This window comes from Abrus precatorius, unplaced genomic scaffold (genome assembly GCF_003935025.1).
Source record: "Abrus precatorius isolate BTA unplaced genomic scaffold, Abrus_2018 Scaffold9, whole genome shotgun sequence".
Lineage (NCBI taxonomy): Eukaryota > Viridiplantae > Streptophyta > Magnoliopsida > Fabales > Fabaceae > Abrus > Abrus precatorius.
The window spans coordinates 28,640,697-28,656,165 of NW_020874439.1; the positions used below are offsets into that span (position 1 = coordinate 28,640,697).

The 15,469-nt window shown below is 32.3% G+C and overlaps 1 protein-coding gene across 1 annotated transcript; it reads left to right on the forward strand.

The window, feature by feature from the left end:
- Window positions 1-13,488: 13,488 nt before the first annotated feature.
- Window positions 13,489-14,862, forward strand: LOC113851157 (UPF0481 protein At3g47200-like). Its single transcript, XM_027481636.1, has one exon. The coding sequence runs from the start codon at window positions 13,489-13,491 to the stop codon at window positions 14,860-14,862; it is 1,374 nt and encodes a 457-aa protein (XP_027337437.1).
- The last annotated feature ends 607 nt before the right edge of the window (window positions 14,863-15,469 follow it).

Here is a 15,469-nt window from a genome sequence, read left to right on the forward strand (position 1 = left end):
CAAATCTGTGGATTCTGATGATCCAGAAGAACTCATGGTTAATTAGCACTGACAAGCTGGTGCGGGTCCATCAGGATCTGCTTCTCTTGGAAAACCAAATTCCCTACCAATTGCTCAAGCTTATATGCTGGGATCCAACGAGGCTCGAGAGATGCATGCGCAATTTCCTCATAATTCATGGCACTGAGAAGGCAACCAGAAGGGATGATTATTGTAGCGAGCACAAAATAATATTAGTCCAAGAATATGAACAGGAACCATTTCATCTTTTAGACTATTTGAGGAGGGGACTCCTTGTATGTGTTGGGAAAGAAGAAAATTACATTTACCCCTTGAAAATTACCCTTCTAAAAGAAAAATAAAATAAAAATAATCACACAAAAGTATGAGTGAAAACTTTAAAAATTGGAGAAAAATTACGCTCGTTGTCTAAAATATTATGTGAAAATTTTAATAGACTATTTTTACTTGTCCCAGTTACATCCACACTTTTCAAAGTAAGTAACTAAACTAAACCTCACAACACTCTAATACAAGAGTATAAGAAAAGTCAAATATAAGCTTAAAGTATTTTTAACTGGGATGTCTTGATATCATGGACTCAGGTCCATTATATAGCCTTTTTCATTCACTTTCTTGTTCATCTTAGGGGATGTGGAACTTCTTCCAACATACCTTGAATAATGTAAGATTTTCAAGATGTACTATTTTCATCAATCTCTACCATGATTAAAATAGACACATCTTCCATTTTCATTGCTTACACCAGTAATCATTGTCTATACCGACAATTATACTCCACCATAAAGAGTATACTCACTTGAAATTAAACTAATCCAAGATTTTTCTTTCACTGCACACCTTACATTAATGCCAACCAATGCCTGTGTATACTTACCGCACATCCTGTATCAACGTTAGTCAATGCCCGTGTATAATTACCACATATCTTGCATCAATGCTACCCAATGCCCGTGAACAACTATGGATCTGCCAACAAAAAAACTCATCCTTTTCCATGGCAACGTAGATATGCCATGAGGATACATAACTCATCCTTTTAAAAAATATCATCCTCCCCCGAAATGAGAGAGACAATAGAAGCATTTATCTCAAAGCTTCTTTTCAATGCTCTTCCACTTAGACAATTTTTCTTAACATGCTCAGACTTTCCACATTTCCAGCATACCATAGTCTTTCTATGGTTCTTCTTCCCATAAGGCTCACTTCCAGTAGCCATCACTGAGTTTATTGGCATGCTCTCGTCACTTTTCATTCTCTTTTCTTTAGAAAGAATCTTACTAACAACTTCATCAAAGCTCAGAGTTTCCTTGCCATACATCAGAACAGGCTTTATAAACTCATAGGAAAATGGAAGAGACCAAATGAGTCTTAATGTTGTATCTTCATCTTCAATCTTGACTCCAATAGCCTCTAATTTAGAGACAATCTTATTAAGTTTACTAAGATAATCGGAGACTTTCATATCAACATCCATGCGTAAATTATGAAATTGCTCCTCCAACAACAGCCGATTTGAGATGCCCTTTGCTTGATATGAGGCTTCGAGTTTCTCCCAAAGTTTTTTGGCTGTCAACATCTTCTGCACATTTACAAGAACATTCTTAGCTAAACACAAGTGAATTGCACTTGCAACTCTCAAATCTAGTTCCTCCCACTTCTCTTTTTCTGTGCTGAAAGTCTTTCCTTTCAACGCCTTGTGTAATCCAGATTGTATTAGCACATCCTTGACTTGTGTTTGCCACAAGCCAAAATTGATCCTTCCATCAAATTTCTCTTGTCACACTTGATAGCACTTGAAAATGATATTGTAGCACTTCAGCGACCAAGGATGATTCTCCAACAACATGGAATTAATTAATCTTTTCTTATGTGGAAGATCAGACTAAGCTACAACTACAAAGCATACTAAGAATATCCTACCGAACCATAAGCTATTTATACCACTATTAGGAAAAGAAGAAAAGTACCTTTACTCCTTGAGAATTACCCTTTTAACAGAGAAATAAGATAAAAATAATCACACAAGAATATAATGTGAAAACTCCAAAAACTGAAGAAAAAATCACAATCGTTGTCTAATGACAACTAGAGAATAACACTATGTGAAAATTTTACAATGCATAGACTATTCTCCCTTGTCCCAATTATACCTACACTCTCAAAAGCAAGTAACTAAACTAAACCTCACAACACTCTAATAAAATTACAAGAGAATAACACTATGTAGAAATTTTACAATGCATAAACTATTCTCCCTTGTCCTAATTATGCCCATACTCTCAAAAGCAAATAACTAAACTAAACCTCATAACACTCTAATACAAGAGTATAAAAAAAGTCAAATACAAGCTTAAAGTATTTCTGTCTTAGGTGCTTTGATACCATGGACTCAGGTCCATGATATAGCATTTTTCACCTACTCCCTTGTTCATCCCAAGCAATGTGGGACTTCTTCTAATATATCTTGAACAATGTGAGATTTTTAAGACGTACTATTTTCATCAATCCCAACAAGAAGGATATCAAAGAATGCAGATACACGTATTTTAGAAGGAAGCTAGCTGTATATTATTCTATAATAAAGGGACGAGGCCAAAATCAATAAGAAAATGAGGGAGAAGGACCAGATGAAGAAGCAAAAGTCACTGCATCTCAGAAAATACAAGATTGGCACCGTACAAGAGCTAAAGGCAGAAAGGATTAGAATAATTAAAAGTTTCAATAGCACCTCTTTTTACCCCCAACTTCACTGCTGATGGAAAATTACAACTTCCTAAGATCATTGTGGATGGTTCAACAACTTTTATGTTCTTGAATCTGATAGCGTATGAGATATGTCCAAACTTTGACAACAACTTCGAGATCAGTTCATTCATAGTGTTTCTCAGTTCTCTCATTGACCAGCCAGAGGACGTGAAGGAGTTAAGGCATGCTAGCATAGTATGAAATGAACTTGCCAGTGAGAAAGAGGTGGCCATTCTCTTTAATAAGATGGACATTGTGTTGGTGCCCGAGATGAAAAGATTTTCCCAAGTCAAAGACCAAATTGAAGCGCATTTTATGTCGAGGCGTGGGAAGATCAAAATGACAAATTGGATGGGAGAGGCTTACAATAACTACTTCCAATCACCATGGACCACCATTGCCTTGTTGGCTGTCATTCTTGGTCTTACTCTCACTTTTATTCAGACATGGTATATCATCCACCCAAGAGGTTCCTAATCTTAAGATAATCCATATGCATCAATTGAGTGGTTATACATATGGACTGAAGTTAGTGATTTGTGGCGACTTTATTGTTATTATTTCATTTGAGATTCTATTAAAATTGTTATTATTCCATTCTCTTTTTTTTTAGTCAATTTTTAGTGTTTTCAATAAAGTTTTTTACTCGCGTTCATTATTGAATTAACGCGTGATACTTTCCTTCTTAATCATTGAATCTGTCTGAATTAGTTTTGTCATATAACCGTTGTGTACTAATTATAGAGTTCATTTTTTTTTAATTTCTCATAAATTAGATTTTAGTTTTGGTTCAATTAACAAGACTGGTTCAATTAACAAGACATAATGAATCGTATTGTAAATTTTATAATGAGTGATGTTATTAAAATTCAAACGTTTTTTTCACATAGCTCATTCTTTTTGTTTTCACACATCACTCAATTTGTTTCACATTTTTTCTTTCTTCTCTTACTATCTCTTGCTCGTTGTAAAAGGATTGTAAATAAGTGTTAAAATAGCATTACTCTTTGAAGAAATTTTACTAAATCAACGATCATACACGGTGTAGAGTTGAGAACGCATACTTGATTTCCAGCTAATACCAAAGAAATCTTCTTTCTAGGAGTCTTGCATGCCAATGAATTTTTATCGAAGTTGCCTACTCAGAAGAGAATGCACATGTTATCTGCCCAACTCCAACTTCCCCATTGGCAAATACCATTTGAGGCTGTTATTTACTTCTATTCTTTCTATGATCAACAAACTTGAGAATGTGCCAACCATTGAAGTAATTGAACATCATTGTTAATTGATTAAGCTACATTGATGAGAGAAAAAGAGAGTTGGGGTAGAAGATGATGCATACTCTGTTTAAAGACTTGGATTGGCTTCGAGGGTTTTGCATTGTGCTTGTGGAAAAAACTCAAGTAATAAATTATTGAAATTGCAGCCGCTGATTAAATTGGTGGAACCAATAAAGAAAAAGGTTCATTCGGCAGTTATACATCTCCTACCCGTATCCACAGACGAAAAATTGGCAAATATACTAAACCTTTCATTCCTCATATTTTTCAAACATTTGTATTCAAGTTGAAATTGTCTAAAATGTACATTCCATCCTAAGGAGGGCTGTTATCGATTGTTAATTATTTCAATTTTAGTGTTAGTTATTCAGTTAGGAGCAGTTAGAATATAAATAGTTGTAATTGTGCCCTCCTTGTACTACTCGGTCATTGTAATGAAAAAAGGAATCTAAATACCTATTTGGTTCAACCTCATGACAAACATCTATCCAATCATAATAAAGATGATTAAAGAAGACTAAAATAGATAATCATTAAAGAAAATGATTAATTACCTAAATAATTAGAAGGCTAAAGACAGGGCTGAGTCATGAAGCTCATTAGCCCAATATCTTGTTTGTATAAAGGAAAGTAAGAGATATAAGTAAAGAGTTGACTTATGAATAATAAATAGCATTTATTACCTAGACTGACATCTGACTTTACTATTGAAGTGCCTTTCGCATGTACCTCCCTCACATCATAAGAAGAGGACTTGGAATATTCACTTCCACTGTACCAAGGACACTGCGATAGAAGGTAGAGAAAGAGAGCAAAGAAGACAAGTGTATCCTTAATAGGAACACTCCTCAATTGAACAATTTAATTTCTGTTTTAGACAATCTCTTTGAAAGTTCTAATTTACCATCTGTTTTTACTGTCAAATCACTTAACAAAGTAACACCACATCATTTAAATTACCAACAAGACATTTTGTCTTTCATTATCATGATTGTTATGGTATTGAAGATGATTAGTGTGTGCCAAAACTTGCAATCTTGTGTTTCACCATGCCACTTTATGTCTTGTATAGAATAAGAAAAGAAAAGAAAAGGTGAGAGAGAAGAATATGGCTAATTTATTTAAATAATGCATTTTTTTTAAAACAAATTCTTTTAATAGGAATTTTTTTAAAACTAATTATTTGTCTAATACGATTTTTGACTAAATCAGCAACAGTATCATATATGCATGTCCGATAATATATTTTTATTAATATTTTAACATACTATTGTCCCTCATCAACCGATATACTTTCAGAGGTTGACATGTGGTAAAGATTGAACATGTATTGCCACAACAGCAACAATAGACATTGGACGATTTATATATTGACACATGTCATCCACAGGATATGGCCAAGGACATAGTCATATCCTTGGACAAAGTGCACAATGCTATCGGATAATTGACATTAGAGTTCCTAAACAAAGCCGTGAAACCAATGATGGTGAGTGGGTCAAGATTAAGGAGGAAGGACTTGTGAGCTTTCATGCGTAGTAATGTTGCCTTTAGCAAAAAAGATGGTGATAGAACAATACCCCAACTTTATTGGCACTTATTGGGGAGCAGTTAGCACTGCCTTTTGTTCAGCAGTTGTGGATTATGCTGATGCATACTTTTTTGTTGGCCCAATATTCAATGACATTAACTCTTTAAGTTTCTCACTGTCGCTTAAAATAAAGAGAGCAATTGTAGTGCTGCCTAATTATGTAATTATTGCAAATAGACCTACCATTGGTTGTGTTTCAATGAAGGACTTCTTCTTTAAAGTACTCACAAAATACCTTAAACCTAACACTACTGGTCGATATTTATTTTCTTTTATTTATTTATCAAATTTTAAGTTTCACGTGTAAAGTGTATTGGTTGGTAAAATTCAATAGTATGTTAAAATATTAATAAAACTATGCTATCAGACATGTAAGTGGAATACTGTTGCTGGTCTGGACAAAAATCGCACCATACAAGAAATTAGTTTTTAAAAATTCTTATTATAAGAATTTATTTTTAACAATACATTATTTAAATAAATTAGCCTCTTTTTGGTTTAAGGTTATGTTGGGAGACGGATAAAATAGAGAAAAAAAAGTTAAAAATTATGTTATTTAAAAGAGTGAAAAAATAAAAATAAGTAAATTACATTAAAAAAAATATTTATAATAATCATAAAAAATTAAATTAATGATATATTATATGTTTGTTATATTTATATTAATTATTAAATAAATTTTTGAGTAAAAAAATTAAAAATTTTAAAAAAATAAATGTGAATAATTAAAAATAAAAAATTAAAATCACATATAATTAAAATATGAAAACTATAAATAGAATTAAGTCTTTTTCATGTTTCACTAATAACATTATTTATATTACAATATATTTATCTTATTTTATATATTTTTTTGTAATTTATATTTATTTATTTAGATGAATTTTAAATTTCATTGAACTGAATTTTTTTTAATTTAATTTCTAATAATCTAAGCACTAACAATGGTTAAATCTCTAAATAAATTAAAGAGATTGTGTTGAAAAATTAATTTTAATATGAAATTTAAGACAATAAATTTCTAAAATATAGATTTTTTTATAAAATTACATAAATATGGTGCTTCAAAACTCATGAAATGTTGAAAGTTTGAGCAACATCTTAATGTGTGACATGGGAGGGAATATCTAAAAATCATTCTCGTCATGAACAAATAATTTTCGTGTTTTTTAAGGTCCCAAAACTCACTAATAGTAAGATTTAATGTTATATAAATGGCAGTTTGAAGAAGAAATCAATGAATGCATTGTAAGACTTAAAAATTTGAGAGTCTAAGGTTAAAAAACAAGGTTACACTCTTAAAAAAAAAAAGAGTATTGAGATGGAAGAATGGTACCGAAGGAGAAGTACTTTTTTAAAAAAAAAATATGCGATTATCATTTAAAATAACACTTTTTACTTAGTTATGAATGTTTTAAAAATATTATTTATTATTTTTGTATAATTTTGTTATTAGACTTTTTATTATTTATCTGTTATGTGTTTATGCAGTTTTTAGAAATAAATAAATGATATAATATATAGAAAAATTAAAATAAACTAAAATGAAAATATACTGGTTAAAGATAACATTAATATACATAAAATTTGATAATAATGAGTAAAGTTAAGTAGTAATTATATTAAAAAAGTTAGTTATTCTGTGATGAGTAAGTCTCATGTGCATTTTGCTATAAATAGTAACGTATCATTCATTTTAAATGAATATATATAAAAAAATATATGTTGTTTTCTTTAATATGATATTAATTGTTTAATTGTCATTTCTTTTCTTTGCTTATGATCAAATGTAATATTATTATTTTTCTTTTCATTACTACTTCACACTTTCTTCGTGAAAAGTATTTTAAATCCTTTGTTCTTCCATTATTTTTACGGTCCTAACTTCATTCTTATATTTCAATCTCTCATGAGAATCAATTATAACACTTGAAGTAGAGCTATGTTTAGGGGTGTTCAAAGGTCGATCTGTTCAGATTTGAAGAAAAAAAAACAATCCAAACGATTAAAATGGATTAGTTTAGTTTAACTTGTATCTGTGAAAAAGATTTAAAAATCTAAATCAATCCGAATTAGACATGAACAGATTATTTTATTCAGATCATCAGATTGTCCGATTAAATAATCTAAAATTAAAAATGTATAAAAAAATAAAAAAATGTTATTTTTTTATTCAAATAATTCTTGATATATAATTTCTAATACAATTACACAAATCTAAAATAAGTTTCAATTAAAAAAACAAGTTCACTGTACGTGAAAGTGTTTTTTTTTTTTTTTAAATTGACACAAGTCAATAAATTAATAGGTATGTTATTGGGTCTATGAGTCGGCACAGTATCAACCTGTTATCCGAACTAAACTACTTTAGGTTTAATCAATTTGAATTGGATTAAACTCATCAAGTATCGATTTGGATCGTTTAGGTACATTGGTTTATCCGATATGATGAAACTATGCTGATAATTTTATTCGCAAAAAACAAAATGAATTTTATGGATCTCTCAATTCTTAAACCAGATGAATAGGAAAGCTTTTTTTTTTTTCTTGAACTTGTAACAATAACGTCATCATTCGTTTGTGGATCTTCAATTTAGTATCCAAAGAAATTAGCATCATGTAATTAGAATATGCTTTTAAGATTTGGCATGATCTCAAAATAGGGTTTCAACAAAAGAATGGTCCTCACATATTTCAACTTCAAAAAGAATTAGAATCTGCCTTTGATTCTGTCTGCCAGTGTTACACAAAACCCAAATTATTTGGAATGATCTCTCCACCTACAAATCACTTCTAAATTGCAATTGCAGTGGACTTCAACCTCAACATGTCGTGTGCTTTCTAACGATATATATACATTTTTATCCTAATTTAATCCTATAATCAGAAGAGGTCTCTCTAACGTGAATGTTATAGCGTTTCTTGCAAGAACATCCTTTATTAGAGCTTTTGAAGAACTTTGAACCAAAGTCAACCAGCATAGAAAACTATCTAGCCAAAAGAGCTGTTTAACACAACCATCTTGTACAAACCATCAGCAAACTTTTTCTCTTGTAAAAGAAAAAAAAAAGATATAAGGAGCATTTTGACATTTTATAAATCGTCTTTAACTTTTACTATCAATAATTCAAAGTCATAGGAGAAGGAAAAAAGATATAAGAAACATTTTGACATTTTATGAATCGTCTTTAGCTTTTACTATCAAGAATTTAAATTCTATTGGAGATAAGTTCAAGCTAAGAAATTTAAAAAAGGATCAACTTATACTCAATTATCCTCTACGTTACAAATTTGAACTTAAATAATCAATCAAGTTATTGATTCTTCTCTAGTTCAAAATCTCAATACACTATTTTCTAAATATAATTTTAAATTCTTGCAATATAGGTATTATGATTTGAAAAAGATCAAATCATAATTTAATCAAATATAAACTGTAAATTAATAAAAGTATTAAAATATGACTTTACTTATATTAAAGAATAATAATATACTTTACAATTTTTTTATTAATATTTCTAGATAATTTATTTCTTTATCTTTAATTGTAAAATTGATAGTAGAATTATGGATATACAAAATGAACTCACCGGTCCCTACATGCGCACCCTTTAAAATTAAATAGTTTAAATATTATTTTAGTCTTGTTACAAAATCAATTTTTATAATTTGATTCTTATAAAAGAAAAAAAGTCGTAAAGAAGTCTTTAAATAAAATATTTTCAAAATAGTCTCTAACGTTAACTTATGTTACAAAACTATTATATCATATTTACATATTTTTTATTTTAATCTCTATATATAATATATTTTTTCATTCTAGTCCTTATATATAACAAAATTTTTATTTAGTACTTATATAAAAAATAAATTATAAGAATATATATATAAATATATATATTTAAGGAATAAAATATATATATATATACATAAAAGTAAAAAAAAAAAAAAAAAAAAAGAAACTGTTATGATGATTCATGATAGATTATAAAAGATGATTTAATGATTTTAAAAAATATTACTGTAGCTTAATATGATTATCGAAACTGTTATGAGAAAATAATTTTTAAAATTTAGATAAAAAATATTTTACTTTTATTTATTTTTAAATATAGCATAGAAAAATGTGAAATGATTTAAAAATATTAAAGTCGTCTTTTTATTTGAAAATGCATTCAAAATTCCCTCAAAGTATAATACTAAAATATTTTTCACTAACATGGTAACTCCTCAACACAATTTCCATTACCACATTACTGTATGGTTATATTATTTAAAGTTATTTAATTATTTTATAATTCACCATCACTATAATTTCTTTAAATTTTAATCAACAGTAAATCTTATTTTACAGATTGTCACACTTATTTTTAGTCCTTATCCATGACAAGTTATTCTATTTTGATTCTCGTTAACCACTTTAAACAGACGACCTTTACTTCCTCCGTTCCCACTAAAAATTTTAACCGCAAAAGTCAAACCAAGTCAAAATGGACTTTCTTTCCCGTATAGCTTGCGTGTGCATTTCAAAATGGATTTTCCGCAGCAAATCAAGATTCTGGTGAAGAGGAAGTAGAAAATGGGCGGTAAAGGCTGGAGTGCTTGATGATGCGGCGCATTCATGAAGACATTAGAACAAAATGTAATGAAGTTTAAGAGACCTAAGATTCAAAGGGTTCCAGATTATATGGGAGGACAGGTAGAGTTTAATAGATTCTAATTGCCCAATCTCATTTCCATTGGTCCAATTCATTTTTCTAAAAGACACCCGCCAAACCTACGATGCTTTATTGAATAGAATTTTCGATTACCTATTCGATATTGCGTTGAACTCATACGCGCCAGGCTTATGGTCCACGGTTCACCCTTCGATTGACTGTAGCAGGTATTGGGAACCTTTATGTTGATGGAGGATGAGTGTTCTGTACTTCAAGTGTTGGTCTGTAGATTCTGATAATCCAGAAAAATATCACTGACAAGTTGGTGCGAGTGCATCCCTACCAATTGCTCAAGCTCATATGTGACTAGGGTAGTGCAAAGCTAAAGAGATGTATGCGCAATTTCCTTATAATCCATGGTATTGGGGAGGCATCCAGAAGAAATGATGGTGACTGTGATGAGGAGCACAATATGACAATAGTCCAAGACCATGAAGAAGAGGAACCATCTCATCTTTTAGACTATTTGTGGAGGGCACTCCTTAGAAGGGACAAAACGCAAATCCACAAAGAAATCAAATTAAAACCAAAGAAGCGGAAATCTCTGCATCTCAGAAAATACAGGATTGGGACCACACGGGAACTTAAGGCATCAGGGATTGGAGTAACCAAAAGTCCCAATAGCACCTCTTTCTACCCCATTTTCACTACTGATGGAAAACTACAACTTCCCTGTGAATGGTTCTAACAGCTTTTATCTGATAGCGTACGAGATGTGCCCAGACTTTGACAACAACTTCGAGATCAGTTCATTCATAGTGTTTAAAAATAAATAAAAGTAAAATATTTTTTATCAGTGAAGGAGTTAAGGAGTGCTGGCATACTTCGCAACGAATTTATCAGTGATAAAGAGGTGGCAGATCTCTTTAATAAGATGGATGTGGTGTTGGTGCCCAAGAGGGATGCATATGCTCGAATCAGAGACCAAATTGAAGAGCATTTTGTGTCGAGGGCGTGGCGAGATCAAAATGTTGGGTTGGATGGGAGAGACTTACAATAGCTACTTCCGGTCACCATGGACCGTCATTGCTCGTTGGCTGCCATTCTTGGTCTTACGCTCACTTTTATCCAGACCTAGTATGCCATCCACCCTAAAGGTTCCTAATCCTAAAGCAATCCAAACAAGCTCATTTATTAACTGTCGTATGTGATTGATCTGGTGTATGATATGCATTGAGTTGTTATGTGAACTTAAGTTGTTATTTATGGAGGGCTTGACTGTGATTTTTCCACGTTCCCATGATGTTAAAACTGTTAATTTCCTGTTCCTTACCTGGGTGTATCGTCATGTTGTAAATTTCTCAAAACTCCCATGGTTACCTAATCAATAACAAGTTATCCTTTTGTCAATTTTGATTGCTTTGACTAACTTGAAGTTTTTGACAGAATAAGTTGTCACGTTCGTTTATTGAATTGATAGTGAAACTCCCAAGTTAATATTGAATCTGTTTTGTCAAATATAACCGTTCTGTTTCCTTTTTTGAAAAAAAAAATTTCTTAACAGCATTTGTCATCATTTTTCACAACATAATTTTTCAGAAAGTAGAGTTTTGCTTTGTTTTTAATGAAGACATAATGAATTGTATTGTTAAGTTTATAATGAGTTATCTTATCCTCACTCAAATAATTCTGCACCACTTTGCGTCACTCATCTTATCTCACCTTTTTCTCTCCCCTTTTTATCTCTTTCCTTGTAGTAAAAAGTACTTGGCGAAGGTGTTAAAATATACTCTCTCTGTCTTTTGTAGTATGTTATATAACATTTACTAGTTCTTGTCACCCAAAAAACTGGTCAATTTCGTTTCAATCATCACATACTCAAAGAGATGTGCACAAGGGAGAGATGGAGTGGTGAGATAGAAGTTCTGCAGTAGGCAAGGGTGTTAAGATATCCTTCTTTGATATAAATAGAGTCAGAATATTCTTTATAAGAACTAAGATAATTCTTTTTTTATGAGCTAGTTAGCTTTTGAGAGTAAGTTAAACTCAAATTTGTTAACATAATATCAAAACTTATTCGGTTTAAATGTTGAGTTACCTACATATATTCAGTTTTGTTAGAGTTCTGCAAATTTTAAGCACCATATATCTAATTTTGAGCGTAAAAAAGATGTGTTAAAATATCACGTATTGGTAGGAATAGAGTTAAAATATTTTTTATAAGAATTAGAATAATCCTCGTCCAATCAGCTAGTTTTAGAGTAAGTTAGACCCAAGTTTTCATTTAGGTTTGCTTCAAAATGCGTGTTTGGGGGTGAGCTTATCTTGACAGACATATGGGTGGGCTATTAAAAGACGTGTGTGGCTTGGGATTGTGTTCATGCTCAATGACGTGTGGGGGTAAAAGTTTTTGGTACGGAGGTGCAAATCAGTGAGGGTGAATAGACGAGGTGCAGGCTGTTTGTGTTAGGCAGTGGGATCACAGTCAGACCGAACAATAGAAAAGGCAACAACTATTATTTCAGATCAATCATAAACATTGGCAGAGGGTGCAAAAGTTACAAAATAACTACAAGAAATTTTACTAAATCTACGTAATCATCGTAAAGAAAGAAGCAATACATGGTGTTTAGTTGAAAACGCACGCCTGTGCTCCACCAATGAAAAAGAAAGCTTCTCTCGGGAGTATTACGTGCCAATGGTTCTTTGTCTGCATCTTCTGTCTACCTCCTACCCCCTCCGTAAGAATGCACACATTATCTGCGTAACTTCCATCTTCCTATGGCCAAATACCATATGAGATAACAGCAATAAGTTGAGATAATGGAACTCAAGAGGGTAAGATTGCAGCTGGGTGATTGAAATGGGTGATGGACATTTGTTTCTAACATTTTCTTTTTTTGATTACTAACATTATTTGATCACACATATTAAACCATTTAATTTTTAACATACATTAAAGATTTTTTTATAAAAGCAAAATCGTTCATGTATGTATAAAAAATAATAATAATTTTGAGCCGACATGTGTTTCTCGATGATTTACTCGCTACCACACAAATTAGGTCAACTTACCCTACCTTTTAAAGCAAGCAGCGAGTTTCCCACCAAGACTTTAAGTTGGAAGTCAAATACAGTCTTGCTTAGAAGCATACCTGTCTCGTTCGCGTGTGTTAAGTGCTGGAAAATGATGCCTGAAGCTGCAGATTTTGATGAAGCTCAAAGCCGTTGGGAACAAACAGTAAGACTACTAAAACACCCGGAAGACATTAGCATGATAATCGATGAAGAGTCCAAGCCCATGATTCAAAGGGTTCCAGGAAATTTGAGAGGACGGGTAGAGTTGGAAAAGTTCTACTTGCCCAACCTCATTTCAATCGGTCCAATTCATTTTTTAAAACCTTACGTGAAGCGAGGTGAGTTATACAAGGTCGTGTGGACAGCAATGTATCTCAACAACACCAATCAAACCTACGATTATTTATGTGAAATAATTCGTAATTCATTTCACGAACATCTTGCGGGCTTGTTCACAGAAGAATGTTGGAAATATGATGATGCCCACGACTTACGGCGCTCCCTGCACGTGGAAGAAATGTTGGTAGTGGATGGATGTTCAGTGCTTCACGTGTTGGACAAATCTGTGGATTCTGATTATCCAGATAAAGAACTCAAGGTTAACGTTGACCAGCTTGTGCGGGTGCATCATGATCTGCTCCTCTTGGAGAACCAAATTCCTTACCAAGTGCTCAAGCTGTTATGCAACGACAAATCGAGGCGAAAGAGATGCATGCACAATTTCCTTTTGGTGCATGGTATTGGGCAGGCATCGAAAAGAAATGGTGGAGAAATGTCACAAGAGCACTATATAACAGTCCAAGAGAATGAACAAGACGAAGAGGAACCAGTTCATCTTTTAGACTATTTAAGGAGGGCCCTTTTGAGAAGGGACCGAAACCAAGTGAATAAGGAAATAAAGATGAAGCAAAAATGCCTGCACCTTAGAAAATACAGGATCGGGACCGTACGTGAGCTCAAGGTAGCAGGGATTCGAATAACTAAATGTTCCAATTCTTTCAGCCCCTGCTTCATTGATGGAAAACTACAACTTCCTGATATCGTTGTGGATGGTTCAACAGCTCTTATTAGCTTGAACCTTATAGCGTATGAGATGTGCCCGGACTTTGGGAATAACTTTGAGATCACCTCACTCATAGTGTTTCTAAGCTCTCTCATTGAGCAACCAGAGGACGTGAAGGAGCTAAGGCGTGCGGGTGTACTTTGTAACCAACTTGCCAGTGATAAAGAGGTGGCGGATCTGTTTAACAGGATGGATGTGCTGGTGGTGCCCGAGACTGCTACATTTGCTCTCATCAGAGACCACATTGAAGCGCATTGTAAGACCAAACGTCGCAAGATCAAAGTCTTGCGTTGGATGGGAGAGGCTTCCCATAACTACTTTCGATCACCTTGGACCATTATTGCCTTGTTGGCAGCCATGCTTGGTCTTACTCTCACATTTATTCAAACCTGGTACACTATCCGCTGTAAAGGTTCTTAACTACATAAATTTTGGTATCTGGTTGGATCACTCATTGATTTTTTATGTGAGTTGTTACATAAACTTATGTTGTATCTAAATCCTATCCTGTTTGGCCGTTAGTTCCTGTTTTATAGCTTGAATGTGATTCCACTGTGACCTAAGTTCTCGTGATGTCAAAATTGTTAGCTATTTGTGCTATTCAGTTTCCAAGTTTGATTCCTGAAATTGGAGTGTCATCGTGTGGCTGAGAGATTGTATGCCTGGCTCCTAGATTTCTTATAAGACTCCATGATTTCCCATTCTTCAACAAATTATCAGTTTGACAATTTTGAATACTTTGGCTTATTGACGGATCTACTCATTCATAATTAATTGGTATCACTTCCAATTTGATCATTCAATTTGCATTAATTAACATTGTCAAATAATCATTGTGTATTAAATATATATAGATTTCTTTGTTCCAACATTTATTGTTATTTTCTGTAACATATTTCTAATAACAAATCATATTGTTAATTTATATCAGAGGATTTCTTGGTACACGATATCAGAAGTTTTACACAATATGCTGTATTACATTTACTTGTTTCTTGTCACCTAAAGTTCAATTTGGTTACTATCT

Bases quoted from the DNA above. Each gene is read 5' to 3' on its own strand.
- LOC113851157 (XM_027481636.1), top strand. From the start codon at position 13,489: ATGATGCCTGAAGCTGCAGATTTTGATGAAGCTCAAAGCCGTTGGGAA.